The sequence below is a fragment of the Scyliorhinus canicula genome, chromosome 25 (genome assembly GCF_902713615.1).
Source record: "Scyliorhinus canicula chromosome 25, sScyCan1.1, whole genome shotgun sequence".
Classification (NCBI taxonomy): domain Eukaryota; kingdom Metazoa; phylum Chordata; class Chondrichthyes; order Carcharhiniformes; family Scyliorhinidae; genus Scyliorhinus; species Scyliorhinus canicula.
This window is the reverse complement of record NC_052170.1, coordinates 2,471,872-2,489,280: the sequence shown is the minus strand read 5'-3', so window position 1 is coordinate 2,489,280 and position 17,409 is coordinate 2,471,872. Positions and strand designations below refer to the sequence as shown.

Genomic DNA, 17,409 nt, shown 5'->3' with positions numbered 1-17,409 from the left:
GCGGGGCCTAACTATAGGCGGGGCGGGGCCTATCTGTGGGCGGGGCGTCGTATTTAAATCCAGTTTGAATTATCGGACAAACGGCGCGAGGAGCTGGCGGATCGATGGCAGCGGAGGAACCGCCTCACAACCGGCTCAGTAAGCCCCCCCCCCCCCCCCCCCCCCGGGGGGTAATACACCGACAGGGGAGGGGACAGAATATTCACCTCAGAACCCGGGACGGGATCCCCCCCCCTCAGTAAATTTAACCGAAAGGCGGGAACCACCGGCAGAGGCAGCGCGGCGGGAAGATCCAGCAAAGCGTCTGTCTTACCCCCCCCCCCGGGACTGTCTGTCAGTCTGACCCCCCCCCCCCCCGGGACTGTCTGTCAGTCTGACCCCCCCCCCCCCCCCCCGGACTGTCTGTCTGACCCCCCCCCCCCCCCGGGACTGTCTGACTGCCCCCCCCCCCCGGGACTGTCAGTCTGCCCCCCCCCCCGGGACTGTCAGTCTGCCCCCCCCCCCCCCCCCGGGACTGTCAGTCTGCCCCCCCCCCCCCGGGACTGTCAGTCTGCCCCCCCCCCCCCCCGGGACTGTCTGTCTGACCCCCCCCCCCCCCCCGGGACTGTCTGTCTGACCCCCCCCCCCCCCCCGGGACTGTCTGACTGCCCCCCCCCCCCCGGGACTGTCTGTCAGTCTGACCCCCCCCCCTCCCGGACTGTCAGTCAGTCTGCCCCCCCCCCCCCCGGACTGTCAGTCTGACCCCCCCCCCCCTCCCGGACTGTCAGTCAGTCTGGCCCCCCCCCCCCCCCCCCCGGACTGTCTGTCTGACCCCCCCCCCCGGGACTGTCTGACTGCCCCCCCCCTCCCGGGACTGTCAGTCAGTCTGCCCCCCCCCCCCCCCGGACTGTCTGTCAGTCTGACCCCCCCCCCCCCCCCCCCCCGGGACTGTCAGTCAGTCTGACCCCCCCCCCCCCCCCCCGGACTGTCTGTCAGTCTGACCCCCCCCCCCCCCCCCGGGACTGTCAGTCAGTCTGACCCCCCCCCCCCCGACTGTCAGTCTGACCCCCCCCCGGACTGTCTGTCTGACCCCCCCCCCCCCCCCCCCGGGGACTGTCTGTCAGTCTGACCCCCCCTCCCCGGGACTGTCTGTCAGTCTGACCCCCCCCGGGACTGTCAGTCTGCCTCCTCCCCCCCCCCCCCCGGGACTGTCAGTCAGTCTGACCCCCCCCCCCCCCCCGGGACTGTCTGTCTGACCCCCCCCCCCCCCGGGACTGTCTGACTGCCCCCCCCCCCCCCGGGACTGTCTGTCAGTCTGACCCCCCCCCCTCCCGGGACTGTCAGTCAGTCTGCCCCCCCCCCCCCCCCCCCCCCCCCGGACTGTCAGTCTGACCCCCCCCCCCCCTCCCGGGACTGTCAGTCAGTCTGGCCCCCCCCCCCCCCCCCCCCGGACTGTCTGTCTGACCCCCCCCCCCCCCCCCCCGGGACTGTCTGACTGCCCCCCCCCCCTCCCGGGACTGTCAGTCAGTCTGACCCCCCCCCCCCCCCCCGGACTGTCTGTCAGTCTGACCCCCCCCCCCCCCCCCCCCGGGACTGTCAGTCAGTCTGACCCCCCCCCCCCGGACTGTCTGTCAGTCTGACCCCCCCCCCCCCCCCCGGGACTGTCAGTCAGTCTGACCCCCCCCCCCCCCCGACTGTCAGTCTGACCCCCCCCCGGACTGTCTGTCTGACCCCCCCCCCCCCCCCCCCCCGGGGACTGTCTGTCAGTCTGACCCCCCCTCCCCGGGACTGTCTGTCAGTCTGACCCCCCCCGGGACTGTCAGTCTGCCTCCTCCCCCCCCCCCCGGGACTGTCAGTCAGTCTGACCCCCCCCCCCCTTCCCGGGACTGTCAGAACACCCCCCCCCCCCCCCCACCGGGACTGTCAGTCAGTCTGACCCCCCCCCCCCCCCCCCCCGGGGACTGTCTGTCAGAACCCCCCCCCCCCGGACTGTCAGTCTGACCCCCCCCCCCCCCCCCGGACTGTCAGTCTGTCTCCCCCCCCCCTCCCCTCCCCGGACTGTCTGTCTGACCCCCCCCCCCCCCCCCCGGGACTGTCTGACTGCCCCCCCCCCCCCCCCCCCCGGACTGTCTGTCAGTCTGACCCCCCCCCCCCGGGACTGTCAGTCAGTCTGACCCCCCCCCCCCCCGGACTGTCAGTCTGACCCCCCCCCCCCCCCCGGGACTGTCTGTCTGACCCCCCCCCCCCCCCCCGGGACTGTCTGTCAGTCTGACCCCCCCCCCCCCCTCCCCGGGACTGTCTGTGAGTCTGACCCCCCCCCCCCCCCCCGGGACTGTCAGTCAGTCTGACCCCCCCCCCCCCCCCTTCCCGGGACTGTCAGAACACCCCCCCCCCCCCCCCCACCGGGACTCAGTCAGTCTGACCCCCCCCCCCCCCCCCCCCCCCCCCGGGACTGTCTGTCAGAACCCCCCCCCCCCCCCCCCCCCCCCCGGACTGTCAGTCTGTCCCCCCCCCCCCCCCCCCCCCCCCCCCCCCTGGACTGTCAGTCTGTCTTCCCCCCCCCCCCGGGACTGTCTGTCAGTCTGACCCCCCCCCCCCCCCTCCCCGGGACTGTCTGTCAGTCTGACCCCCCCCCGGGACTGTCAGTCAGTCTGACCCCCCCCCCCCCCCCCCTCCCGGGACTGTCAGAACACCCCCCCCCCCCCCCCCCCCACCGGGACTCAGTCAGTCTGACCCCCCCCCCCCCCCCCCCGGGACTGTCTGTCAGAACCCCCCCCCCCCCCCCCCCCCCGGACTGTCAGTCTGTCTTTCCCCCCCCCCCCCCCCCCCCCCCCGGGACTGTCAGTCTGTCTCTCCCCCCCCCCCCCGGGGACTGTCTGTCTAACCCCCCCCCCACGGGTCTGTCTGTCTGACCCCCCCCCCCCCCCCCCTCCCCCCCCCCCTTCAGTGAATGACAGAGCCGAGAGGTCTGACATGCTGTTTTGTGTTCCCAGGTGGCTACCCCGGCAGGATGGAGGCGCAGTTGGAGGAGCTGAAGGCGCTGACCGATGAAATGTTGATCATCCTGTCTGGCTGCCACGGCGAGGTTTTGCTGCAGAAGGCCATGGCGGATAAAGCCGAGACCTTGAACAGGTACCTGGAATATGAAACGTCGGCGAGGCAGATGCTGGCAGGTGAGCAGGAAATGAAGAGCTTGAGGACTCTGGGTCTGAAGGCAGGAGAATGGAGATGAGAAACATATCAGCCATGATTGAATAGTGGAGCAGACACGATGGGCCGAGTGGCCTAATTCTGCTTCTATGTCTTATGGTCTTAAAAATTCAGGATTTAAGCCAAACGAACTGAGATCTTGCGTGTTAACCTGGTACAGATGGTTCAAAAAGAGCTGCAGATTGAGATTGGGTGGTAAATAGTGAGGCAGGTAGACATTGATTACAGGAGGCTATAGACGGGCTGATTAGCGGCACATGGAATTCAATCTGTATAAGTGTGGGGTGATGCACTTGGGCAAGATAAACAAGGCAAGGGAATATGTGATAAACGGCAGGACCCTGGGAAGTACCGAGGATCAGAGGGATCTTGTACATGTACATCGGTCCCTTCGGGTAGCAGAGCAGGTGGATACAGTGGCTAAGAAGGCATATGGTATACTTGCCTTTATTAGCCAAGGCATGGAGCAGGGAGGTTATCCAAAACTATAAAGTGTTGTTCTGGAATGCACATTTTCGGAGGGATGTGATCGCACTGAAAAGGAGGACATTTACCAGGATGTTGTCTGGCCAGGAAAGTTTTAGTTAAGAAGAGAGAAAAGATAGACTGGGTTGTTTTCCTTGGAGCAGTGGAGACTGAGTGGGGGACGGTGGGGTCGGGGACATGATTGATCTTGAGGGGCATTGTGTAGACCGGAAGGAACTTTTCCCTTGTTGGAGGATTCAGTGACCAGGAGGGTTAAAGGGGGTGTGAGGCTGGTGGAGGCAGAGACCTCATAACAAGTATTTAGATGTGTACTTGAAATGCTAAGGCATACCAGACTGGGTCAAGTGCTGAAAATGGGATCAGGATGGTTTTTGACTGGTGCAGAATGGATGGGCTGAAGAGCCTTTTCTGTGCTTTAGACCTCTATGGCTCAGATTCTCTTATTGTCAATAGAGGGGAATACAGATATTAAATAACTTTCCTTATTACTTGAAATAGAAACCACACTAACAACTCTGGAGGCAAACTACATTGTGCAGCATCTGTTGAAAAATCAGTGCAGGTGGATTAAAAAACAAGAATTGCATTTCTGTCCCCTAGACTTTTTTGAACTGACCAGGATTGTCAAGTCGTGATCGTTTGGAATCTCCCAATTCTCAGACAGCACAAACACTCCCGTTTTGTGTTGCTGAGTGACCTGCTTTATTTCCTTTGAAATTAACTTCAACTGTTATGAGTTAGATTCCAGTGATTACTTTTTTTATGCTGTGCTGGTGTAGCAGTCATTGCTTTTAAATTGAGTCCCCGGGTTGCAATGTCTTTGGAAATAATCATGGCTGAATTCCGTATGTTTGAAAATTAAATCATGGTGATTTCAGAGATACAGCAGTCACGAGAAAAAGTGGCACTGAAAGTTATAGAAGTTGAAGAAGAACACAATAAACAATTTCTGGAGGTGGAGAAGATTAAGGAAGAGTGGAAAAACCTTCAACAACAGAATTCTGAGAAAGAAGCAGAACTCAAATATCCTTTACTCTTTTTCAGTGTTTAATTTGAAGTTCAGAAAACTAACGCTGGCAAATTACTACAGTTCTGAAGAAAGGGCCTTGACCTGAAATATTAACGCTGTTACTCTGCACAGGTGCTGCTTGGCCTGCTGAATATTTCCAGCATTTTCTATATTTATTTAAGACCGTTTGCATTATTGTTTTTTTAACTCGCTGGTGCTGGACATTCATTTCTAGTATGCTTGATGCAGGATGGACTAATTTCACTTGGGCTTTGAAGTAAATATTTTCCACACAGGTTGGTGCTCAAACATTTTGGTTTTCTGCATTAAACAACTCTGGGACTGCATTTATGACATATCCTGCATCTTTGAATCAAATTCTTGGACCAGTATGTCCATTTCATATCAGCTGGTATGGGAACCGAGACTATCTGCTTTGAGCCACTGTCCCTTATTTGCTGTGCTTTGGGTAAGTTGGCCCAGTTCTTGCTTCTGCATGAGCTGGAAATGGATGTCTGGTGAGGTGAGGGAGCAATCATGCATAGCTGTGATGTTACCTGTTTAGCAAGCAATTTGTGTTAAGTTGGCAGTATGAAGGTGACCACGGGTGATATACTTAGGTGTGACATTGTTTTGATTAATCCATTTGTAGGTGATATTTTCATGCTGTTTGTTGGACATTGCTGCCCCAAAGTAATTTGCCTGTAAATCAATACAATATAAATGTAATTCAACTGCTTTAGATATATTGATGATGTGATAAACACTAAGTAAATTCAAGTCTAAGTTTTACTTGCACCGCAGTGTATCCAAAGCAGGAGCAATGTGATAATAACCGATCTATATACTCTTCCTTTCCTTAATCTACAAACCCAACGCTGCTACGGAAAGAGCTGGAAGAGCTTGAAAGGACTGGAAAGCAAATTTCCAAAATGGAAGAAGAAGTAACTGAAGATACAACAGTGGTTATTCCTTCTTCTAAGTGAGTTTCAAAGCAACACAAGTTTAGTTTGAGATAGTCATGTCTCCATCTCTATCTATGCTAGATATATTTATGCTATATTGTATCATGGAGCGGTAGAAAATCAAATTCTTTAACTCTGTCAGGCTATTCGGTGACAGAGGGAGATTAATTGGATGTTTCTCCACAGCATGGAAGGATGAACATCTATCTTTTAAGAGAACTTCTGAGCGGCTGACATGGTAAAAGAATATTTGTTTCCAGGCCATCTAATATGATGGTGAGGGTACAAATTATGAAAACTGGTTGGCAAGAATATGTATAATTAACTGGTGCAATTAAAATACCATCAGATTCTCAGTAGATGCACTGCCAACCTACACTCTTGACATTTGCCAATGGTCTTTTACACCAATCACTATAATTTTATATAGGAAGTACAACGGTTCTTGATCTTTTTTTTTCCCCAAGCTATTAAGAATCGGAGGGTGAAAAATATTTCTTTAACTTGGCTGAGATACATTTTCTACGTGTGCCAGAATCCCATTTTGGACGTGTCAGAATTTAGGGAGTTGGGAGATAAGTTTAAAAAGAAGGACTTCAAAGGTAGTAATCTCAGGATCGCTACCTGTGCCACGAGACAGTCAGTAGAAATTCAAGAATAGTTGGAATGAATACATGGCTTGAGAGATGGTGCAGGAGGGAGGGGTTCAGATTTTTGGGACATTGGAACGGGTTCTAGGGGCGGTGGGACCATTACAAATCGGATAGTCTACACCTGGGCAGGACTGGAACCAATATCCTAGGGGGTGCTTTTGCTAACACTGTTGGGGAGGTTTTAAACTAATATGGCAGGGGGATGGGAACCAGATTAGGAAGTTAGAGGTCAGTAAAGAAGCAGCAACTAAAGCCAGTAAGGTACTAGATAATAAACTCATTGTGACTAAGGGGAAGAGTAGACAGGGAAGAGATGATGAACACAAAGGGACAGGTGGTCTGAGGTGCATTTGTTTTGATGCGAGAAGTGTAGCAGGTAAGGCAGATGAACTTCAGGCTTGGATTCACATCTGGCAATATGATATTGGTATTACTGAGACTTGGTTGAGGGAAGGGCAAGACTGGCAACTAAATATCCCAGGGTATAGATGCTTCAAGAGGGATAGAGAGGGAGGTATAAGGGGTGTTTGAGTTGCATTACTGGTCAGGGATGATATCACAGCTGTGATTAAGGAGGGCACAATGGAGGATTTGAGCACTGAGGCAATATGGGTAGAGATAAGAAATGGGAAGGGTGCAGTAACATTGTTGGGACTTTACTACAGGCCTCCCAAAAGCGAGTGTGGAGTAGAGGTACAGATTATATAAAAATGTAGGAGCAATAGGGTGGTCGTGATGCGGGATTTTAACTTCCCCAACATTGAATGGGACTCGTGTAGTGTTGGAGGCATAGATGGAGCAGAATTTGTAAGGGGCATCCAGGAGAGTTATTTTAATATATTTTTTAGAGCAGTATGTAAATAGTCCAACTCTGGAAGGGGCCACACTGGGACCTGGTATTGGGGAATGATCCCGGCCAGGTGGTTGAAGTTTCAGTCGGTGATTATTTTGGGAATAGCGATCACAATTGCGTAAGTTTTAGAATACTCGTGGACAAAGATGAGTGGTCCTAAAGGACGAGTGCTAAATTGGGGAAAGGCCAAGTATAACAAAATTCGGCCGGAGCTAGGGAATGTGGATTGGGAGCAGCTGTTTAAGGGTAAATCCACATTTGAAATGTGGGAGTCTTTTAAGGAAAGGTTGATTAGAGTGCAGGACAGACATGTCCCTGTGAAAATGATAGAAATGGCAAGATTAGGGAACCATGGATGACGGGTGGAATTGTGAGGCTAGTTAAGATGAAAAAGGAAGCATACATAAGATCTAGGTGACTTAAAACTGATGAAGCCTTGGAGGAATATCAGGAAAGTAGGACTAATCTCACACTCTCAATAAAGAGGGCTAAAAGGGATTGAGATATCTTTGGCTAACAAGGTTAAAAAGCCTTTTATTTGTATATAAGGAGCAAGAAGGTAACTAGAGAAAGGATTGGCCCACTCAGACAAAAGAGGGAATTTATGCGTGGAGTCAGAGGAAATGGGTGAGATTCTTAATGAGTACTTTGCATCGGTATTCACCAAGAAGAGGGACAGGACGGATATTGGGGCTGGAGATGGATGTTTAAATACTCTAGGTCAAGTCGGCATAAGGAAGGGGGAAGTTTTGGGTATTCTAAAAGGCATTAAGGTGGACAAGTCCCCAGGTCCGGATGGGATCTATCCCAGGTTACTGAGGGAAGCGAGGGATGAAATAGCTGGGGCCTTAACAGATATTTTTGCAGCATCCTCGAGCACAGGTGAGGTCCCGGAGGACTGGAGAATTGCTAATGTTGTCCCTTTGTTTAAGAAAGGTAGCAGGGATAATCTGGGGAATTATAGACCTGAGCTTGACGTCAGTGGTAGGCAAACTGTTGGAGAAGATACTGAGGGATGGGATCTATTCACATTGGAAGAAAATAGACTTATCAGTGATAGGCAGCATGGTTTTATGCAGGGAAGGTCATGTCTTACAAACCTATTAGAAGTCTTTGAGGAAGTGACAAAGTTAATTGAGGGAAGGGCTGTAGATGTCATATACATGGACTTCAGTAAGGTGTTTGATAAAGTTTCCCATGGCAGGTTGATGGAACAAGTGAAGTTGTATGGGGTTCAGGGTGTACTAGCTAGATGGATAAAGAACTGGCTGGGCAACAGGAGACAGTAGTGGTGGAAGGGAGTGTCTCAAAATGGGGAAAGGTGACTAGTGGTGTTCCACAGGGATCTGTGCTCGGACCACTGTTGTTTGTGATATACATAAATGATCTGGACGAAGGTATAGGTGGTCTGATTAGGAAGTTTGCAGATGATACTAAGATTGGTGGAGTTGCAGATAGCGAGGAGGACTGTCGAAGGATACAGCAAAATATAGATAGATTGGAGAGTTGGGCAGAGAAATGGCAGATTGAGTTCAATCCAGGCAAATGCGAGGTGATGCATTTTGGAAGATCTAATTCAAGAGCGGACTATATGGTCAATGGAAGAGTCTTGGGGAAAATTGATGTGCAGAGAGATCTGGGTGTTCAGGTCCATTGTACCCTGGAGGTGGCAACACAGGTCGATAGTGTGGTCAAGAAGGCATCCAGCATGCTTGCCTTCATCGGGCAGGGTATTGAGTACAAGTGGGTAGGTCATGTTACAGTTGTATAGCACTTTGGTTAGGCCAACATTTGGAATACGGTGTGCAGTTCTGGTCGCCACATTACCAGAAGGATGTGGGTGCTTTAGAGAAGGTGCAGAGGAGGTTCACCAGGATGTTGCCTGGTATGAAGGGTATAAAGAAAGGTTGAGTAGATTAGGATTGTTTTTGTTGGAAAGACTGAGGTTGAGGGGGACCTGACTGAGGCCTACAAAATTGAGGTATGGACAGGGTGGATAGCAACAAGCTTTTTCCAAGAGTGGGGGTGTCAATTACAAGGGGGTCACGATTTCAAGGTGAGAGGGGGAAAGTTTCAGGGAGATGTGCGTGGAAAGTTTTTTACGCAGAGGGTGGTGGGTGCCTGGAACGTTTTGCCAGTGGAGGTGGTAGAGGCGGGCACGATAGCATCATTTAAGATGAATCTAGACAGATATATGAACGGGCGGGGAACAGAGGGAAGTAGATCCTTGGAAAATAGGCGACAGGTTTAGATGAAGGATGTGGATTGGCGCAGGCTGGGAGGGCCGAAGGGCCTGTTACTATGCTGTAGTTTTCTTTGTTCTTTGTGTTTAGCCGGATGTCTCCTGGCACTTGCAGCTATTAAATGGGACTCTGAGCCTTGGTGAGGATCTCCCTGCTGAGGCTGCACTTGGGTTCATAACGAACACACATGCACGTGTATACACACACGTACGTACACACATGTTGAGCCACACCCAGAGCCCAACCACCCAAGAGGTCCCGATTTCCCCAGGGCTAAATGGCACCTGCTTGAGGTCTCTGAGGCAGGGCAGTTCAATCCCATGCCTTGGGTAACTCTGTCACAGATATAATTCAGGTGAGACTAACTCATCACTTGAATATGCAAATCTGGATCCAGAGCACTAAGCCTCGTCATGTCCCAAGTCGGCTGCAACAAAGCCATTCAACTGTGCCCTACAATCCTACTGAAGTGTGGCATGGCATACAAAATTGGTCTTGTCTCAGTTTACGCATGAATTATTTACATTTGTTTATGATTTCCTGCAGGTACTTGGCTCATATCTACCACAAGGTAACTAAGATCATTTGGGACTATGACAGTGACCCTTCTCTTGTGAGAGGCGGTATCCTTTCATTTGTGAATTTTGAGAGAAGCAGTGAGCCAGATGTGGGACCACTGATGTTTACAATGATAGAAATAGGTGACCAACAAGTAATGTCATAGTGTTGAAGATTTTTGCATAATTAAAGACTGGAGTTCCATTCTATGAAAGACTGGGAGAAAAGGGAGCTTGAATAAATCATGATTGAATTCAAGACTCATACTATGTGAGGAAAAATAAAGTCCCTCCACTCCAACCCATACATTTTGCATTGTCAGTTGTTGAGGGAAAAGTGTGGGAGGAGTTCTTGGAAACAATGAAACAGTAGGATCAGGGTTAGGCCATTTAATGCCTTTAAATTGTTGCCTGCCATTCACTCAAACAATCCTAACTCCATATGCCTTATCCTAACTCCTTCCATCTCCCATGGCTCCATAATCTCAAACATGCAACGTTTATTTAAAAAAAAAAAAAAAATATTCAACCTCCAATTTAAATTGTTAATTTAAATAATATCTACTGATTTTACTGGGCAAGATTTCACCTTTAACCATGGTTTGTTTCTTAACCTCACTCCTTAGTCATAGAATTGACAGTGCAGAAGGAGGTCATTTGGCCCATCGAGTCTCCACCGGCTCTTGGAAAGAGCACCCCACTTAAGCCCACGCCTATCCCTGTAACCCCACCAACCTTTTTGGACACAAAGGGCAATTTATCATGGCCAATCCACCTCACCTGCTCATCTTTGGACTGTGTGAGGAAACCGGAGCACCAGGAGGAAATCCATGCAGACACTGGGAGAACGTGCAGACTCCGCACAGACAGTGACCCAAGCCAGGAATCGAACCTGGGACCCTGGAGCTGTGATGCAACTGTGCTAACCACTGCTGCCCATGATTGGGCTGGCTCTTATTGTAGCTTACAGTCTCTAGTCTTGGGGCTCATCCACAACAAAACATTTATCACTATACCATATTTTCAAAACCCTAAACGGCTCAAATCCTCCTACTGTGTTCTTTTTTTACTCTGTGGTTTTTTATGTTCAAAGAAAAGTACAGCACAGGAACAGGCTCTTCGGTCCTCCAAGCCTGTGCTGACCATGCTGCCCATCTAAACTTAAAATCTTCTACGCTTCCTGTGTCTGTTTCTCTCTTCCAATCCTATTCATGTATTTGTCAAGATGTCCCTTAATGTCACTGTCGTCCCTGCTTCCACCTTTAAATGTCACTATCGTCCCTGCTTCCACCACTTCCTCTGGCCGTGAGTTCCAGGCACCCACTACCCTCTGTGTATATATTTTTAAAAGAAACTTGCCTCATACATCTCCTCTAAACCTTTCCCCTTGCACCTTAAACCTATGCCCCCTAGTAATTGACCCCTCTACCCTGGGGGGAAAAAGGCCTCTGACTATTCCAGTGAATGTAAAGCATAAATCTCTTGCAATCTAACCCTTGAAGTTCTGGTAATATTCTGGGGAATGAGGCACTCTTTCCGATGCTGATGTCCCCTTTGCAAGGTTTGATGCTCAGAACTGCACATGTTACTGCAGATTTGGCCAAAGAGGGCTTTGTATAGTCTCCCTTTCTGTTCCAGCCAATCCATTATAAGGACTAACATTTCATTAGCTTGATTCTTTTTTTTTGTACATTACTACATTTTAGTGTTTTTGTGTATGTGGACTTCTGAATCTCTGTAGACTGTCACTGTTCCCAGCTTGTCATGTATGCAATCAGCCCTTTTGGTCCAAAATTGATGACTCACACTTGCCTGCATTGAAGTTTAACTGGTGATGTTTTGCCCACTAATCTATTAATATTTTGCATCATATCTTCTATTTACTATGCCACTAATCTTTATCATTGGCAGAGAAAGATTAATGGCTCTCTATTGTGTCTCTTTATTGAGTCATTAATAAATATAGTAAATAGTTGTTTAAGGCGGTGGAAACTGCTAGTCACTTCCTTTCAATTTGAGTAAATATATTTAATCCCTACTACCTTCTGCGTGACCAAGCTCTTCGATTTTACTCCATTCTTATAATCTATGATCTTTTAATTTTAGCTAACAGTCTCTTACATGGCGACTTCATAAATGCCTTCTTGAAGTCCATGTGACCTACATCCATAGATATTTCCCTATCCAGTACTTTCTTGAAAATCAATTCAGTTTATGACCTACCCTTTATAAATCCATTTTTCTGTAATTAGCTCAAATGTGCATGGTCAATCTTGTCCTTAATTATAGATTCCAATATCTATCCTGCAACAGATGCTATACAAGGGGTTTATAATTACTCTTTTTTTTTTTAAATGGCAAAAATGTGACCATTTAACTTGAATTGAAGACGAGAATTCCAATGAATAAAGAAAACTGTTTTGGATAAACACAAATTGGTCGCCTTCTCGACTGAAACTTTTTTTTCTAACTATGGGTGATTATTTGAACTTTCAAAATTGAAGCAGTGAAAATCTCTTTTTTTTTAAATAAAAAAATATTTTTTTTTGAGGCATTTATAAATATATACATCAACCCCCACCACCTCACTGCTGATGTCTTAACTATCTTTGAAGAAGTCAATAAACACCCTATCATCACCACCACCACAGACCCTCTCAAGGCGAACTTGATTTTTTTTTTACAGCTTAAGGAATTCCGCAAGGTTGCTCACCCACAACCTCTTCTTCAGTGACTCGGAGTCCCTCCATTCGAGCAAAATCCGTCTCTGTGCTACCAGGGAGGCAAAGGCCAAGGCATTAGCCCCTCTCGCCCCTGGACTCCCAGGTCTTCCGACTCTCCGAAAATCGGCACTTCTGGGTCGGGACAACCTTCTCCCTTCAGTACCTCAGACATAACGTCAGCAATCCCCCGCCAAAATCCCTCCAGCTTTGGACGAGCCCAAAACATGTGGACATGGTTTGTGCCCGTGCACCGCCCACACCTATCCTCCACCCCCTCAACGAACCTGCTCATTCTGGCCACCGTCATATGTGCCCTTTGAACCACTTTGAATTAAATAAGGCCTAGCATACGAAGAGGATGCATGCCTTCTCCACCTCCCTCCCACTTCCGTTTAACCTCTCCTATCGGGGCTCTCCCAATCCATTAATTCCTTATAAATCTCTGACACCCTACCCATCAGCAACTCCTGTTTTTGACACCACCTTGTCATATAATACCGAGGGCGGCAGATTGAGAAAGGACGGTACCTGCTTCCTAACATCATGTACCTGTAAGTACCGTAACCCATTCCGGCTGGGCAGCTACTACTCATCTTACAATTCCTCTAGGCTGCCCCCCCCCCCCCCCCCCAAACAGGTCCCCCAAACCGCTCGATCCCTACCTGCCGTCACCCCCGGAACTCCCTCCAGAGCAAATCTTATGATTCCCACAGATCGGTGGTAAGGTTACACTGTTTTTTGGATAAGGATTTTGCGGTGGGCCAGGCAGACGAGATGTATCTGGGAAGGCAACTGACTCCGGGTATATCAGGACCTGGGTGCAGAACTAGCAAAGAGGAGAGCCGGATTCAACCGGGTCAAGGCTGCCCTCTTTAAGAAGGGAGTGACCCACATGGCTGCCACCGGAAGACGAAGCAGTCAAAATCCTGATGGAAGTATAACCTTGGTGGGTGGGCATGAGAATTTGGGGGGAAAAAGTGCATAGTGTCAGATCCGTGAAAAGCAATCCATGGTAGTGAGAAAAGAATGATCAATGGTATTCAAAAGCAGTTTGCTTTTATGATTACTAATGAATTGAGCATGCTGAAAAGCATGTAGTGATCTTCAATTAAGCCAGAATAATTTGTTTGCCTGGAGATAGCAGAAAATGAGATGGGTCGCTATACCAGAAAGTAATTCAGAGATATTTTATGGCACTCTGTTGAGCCATTTATTTTCCCTTCCGATGAGTTTCCAAAATTGACACACATTTCGTGAAGGATTATAGTAATTTTATTCTTTTGTGTGTTGAGGGCATCACTGGCAAGGCCAACATTTGTTGCATATCCCTAATTGGCTACGAATGGAGTGGCTTGCTAGGCCATATCACGGGACAGTTAACAGTAAATTAACCACAATGTTGGAGTCACGTGTAGACCAGACCAGGTAAGGATGGCAGATTTCCTTCCCTAATGAACTATTTGAGCTTTTACAAAAATTATGATCACCACTAAAATTAGCTTTTCAATTTCCGATTTAGTAATTGAATTTAAATTCCGCCAGCTGCCATTGTGAGATTTGAACTCTTATCCCCTGGCCATTTGCCTGGGCCTCTGGATTACTAGTTCTGTCATCGCCCCAGATCTGAAATTTAATTCTGATGTTGCACCCTGGAACCGTAACTAAACATTATGGGGTTTTTAAAAATACAAAGAACTGTGAAGCCTCTCTTCAAACAAAATATTAGTGGATTTTTTAGGTGTTTACCCATGTTGGGATCCCAGATGAGAATCCAACTATTTACAATTTGTGAAGCTGAGGCAATGTGACTGCACCACTGGTGATAACACTTGTGTTAGCACCGACTTTAATTAATTACATTAGCAACGAAGTATATGGGCCGAGACCTTGAAGAAAACCTTTCAGGAGCCAATTTGCGATACTTCTATTCAAGTTCAAATCTTATGGCAAACTGAAACTACAGACAGATCTGGCTCCTCTCCTTAATTACAGCACCTTTACAATTAAGCAAAAGGCATTCTACTGTCTCCTCTCACAAGATGTCCCATTGGCCTGATTAGCTAGGACCAATTTACAATCCGTCATAATTTAACTATAAGAGCAAATTACTGTGGATGATGGAATCTCGAACAAAACAGAAAATACTGGACAGTGCGTGTGGAGAGGGAGAAGGGAGTTAACATTCCGAGTCTGAATGACTCTTTCTTTTTGTCAAAGCTTTGATTAAATTATATATACTCCAGGGATCCTGCAAAACCAAAACAGTATTCCATTAGCCCACTATCTGTAAACAAGTAAATGGTTAAAATCACTAATTACTTGCGTCACTTTTACAGCCCCATTAGTCACAGCTTTAGCAGACATACTGGCTGTATGCATCTCATCTGTTCATTAATAATGTTCTTGCTGTTGTTTTATGGTTGGGGTATGTGAAGATTGAGATGGGGGGGGGGGGGGGTGGGGGGAAATGTTTATTATACCATGTTGATGTCATTGTCTATGTTACTTAAAAATATATATTTTAAAAATAACATTCAAATATGAAATATCACAGTTTCTTACATTCATCACACTTTTAATTGACCAAACTCTCACACAAGAATTTATTTTATTCATTAAACTCCATACAAGTGGTAAAAAGTGGGAATGTTATTTGTGGGGATTGATTTGTATGCAATGTTTTCCTTGACTTTTTCTCAGTTCATTTTGGGATGGGTATACCACAGCCAATTAACATCGACTCTTCTAAGCACTCGGACAGTTTCATCTGTGATTATCTGTGGAATTTGGTGAGCACGGATTGGTAGATTCTGAGCAAGTAACACGAATGTGAACTGTTAATTTTGAGGCACTTGTTTTTTTTTCCACGACCAATCTCTGAGGCCATTTTGGAAAATCTAGTGTTCATGTTTAACTTTGAGTATTATGTAAGGGTTCATATGGACATTGTGCTTTAACAAGTTATGCCCTAACTCTTACTCAGTGCTATAAGAGATGACTACAAAAAGGGTGCGAGTGACTACCAGGATGACGTATGTCTGACTGTTTTTCCGAATGGCATCTGTGAAATTCTTCCCTCTGATGGCAGTAGAATGGTGTAAATGTTCAATTCCAATTTTTGCAAAGAATTCATATTGATGTCAATTTTTACATTGAAATGGTTGATCCAGTTGCTAGAATAGACCCATGAATCAAGTGTTCTGAATCTTAAATGTCAATTTCTATTGGATAAATATTGCCAATTTTTTAGTAAGGTTGTAGATTTGCAAACATTAAATGAAAATATTAGGCTTTACTTCTTGAAGACTGATTGCCTGGCTTCCTTACGATGTTTGTCAAGACTGTTTCTGCAATCTCCCACAAATAGCAGCAAATTGGACAGTTCAGTTTTGATATGGAATATGTCTATAATTTCAGGAAATGGTGACTTGTAGAACCTGGTTATGAACCATGGTTGTATATGTCTTTGTATTGCAACAATTGATAGTTGCATCTGTCTCCTGTCTACCATTTTTTTCTGCCTTGAAATTATTTTCTTCTGTTCAAATAAAATGATTTATTACATTTTTCTATTGTGGGACTAATCTGTTATCATTAAGAGATCCAACAAAAATAATGTAATGTATGTAGAATATTTGGAACCATGAATCAAGCTCTTCCAAAGAGTGCGTTTTTAGCTGTGATTCAGATTTACTGCAATTTTATCAATAACAGTCCAAGATTCAACAGCTAAAAGCACAAGCTAATATTGTTCTGCCAGCCCATCGATTCACCTGGCATCTAGGTTTTTAAATTATTTCCTAACAGGAGCACACGCCAATCATGAACTCAATCCTTCCAATTTAATCATTCATTTGTCTCTACAGAACAGAAAATAGAAAGGTAATTTTGAGAAGGCGCCTATCCAAGGTGGGACATTGGGGGGGGGGGGGGGGGGGGGGGGGGGGGAGGACGCATGGAGAAGTATGGGGGGGGGGGGGGGGGTGGGGAGAGGAAGAACGCACAGAGAAGTTAGTTACTAAGGAAACAACCTGGATACATACAGGACATGGAAGGCATTCACCAACTTGTTCCAAGATCTGTTCATAACCAGTAGACTGGGTGGGGTTGACAGAAATGAGCCACGGGACAAGGAGAGAAAGGGAATGACGGGGGGTGGGTAGGGGGAGGGAAGAGGTTGAGAGGGGACCAAGCCGTAGGGGACTGGTCTGTGGGCAAGCTGAAGCCCAAACTTAAACTAAATAGCTGTAAATACATGCTTTAGCCATACTCTGGATTGTAACAGATGTATGCTGACTAAAGGGGGGCTATGGCCACAGCAGGAGAGAAAACAATTGCTTGTAAATATGTGCTGATTTCTGTTTCTATTTGTCTTTTTTTAAATCCTTTTTGGAGTGGTTTTGTAATATGTAACTTAAGAGTTCTGGTGTCCGAAAGAAGGGGGAAGCGTTGCATTATGGCAGAAGTAACAGGATTGTATGTAGGCCTGATTCCCTTTACAATGCCTGCCCACTGGACACAGATTGTGGCAACTAAAGGCTGGGATGTAGTCTAACCTCATCCTTAAATTACACATTGGCATCCAACCTCTGACCAATGGAAAACACTCCATTCTTTGCAAAGGAGTGACATTAAATTACACGGCAGGGGTTTTCCAGTGCATAGAAGGTTTTACATGGTCTTTTTGTTGCATTGCACTTCAGTTTGATAATTTGTTGAAGTAGAATTTAA

At 47.7% G+C, this 17,409-nt stretch overlaps 1 protein-coding gene across 3 annotated transcripts; it reads left to right on the top strand.

Moving 5' to 3' along the window:
• Positions 1–39: 39 nt before the first annotated feature.
• Positions 40–16,245, top strand: spc24 (SPC24 component of NDC80 kinetochore complex). Of its 3 annotated transcripts, XM_038784947.1 has the most exons (7): positions 40–138; positions 2,973–3,152; positions 4,554–4,699; positions 5,563–5,666; positions 9,945–10,021; positions 15,379–15,467; positions 15,662–16,245. In XM_038784947.1, exons 1-7 carry the CDS (start codon positions 105–107, stop codon positions 15,674–15,676), a joined length of 645 nt encoding a protein of 214 aa, XP_038640875.1. In that variant the 5' UTR covers positions 40–104; the 3' UTR covers positions 15,677–16,245. The 3 variants fall into 3 exon arrangements, with proteins under 3 accessions (XP_038640875.1, XP_038640874.1, XP_038640876.1); XM_038784946.1 differs by having other exon boundaries at positions 4,554–4,698; positions 5,562–5,666; positions 15,379–16,245; XM_038784948.1 differs by lacking the exon at positions 15,379–15,467.
• The last annotated feature ends 1,164 nt before the right edge of the window (positions 16,246–17,409 follow it).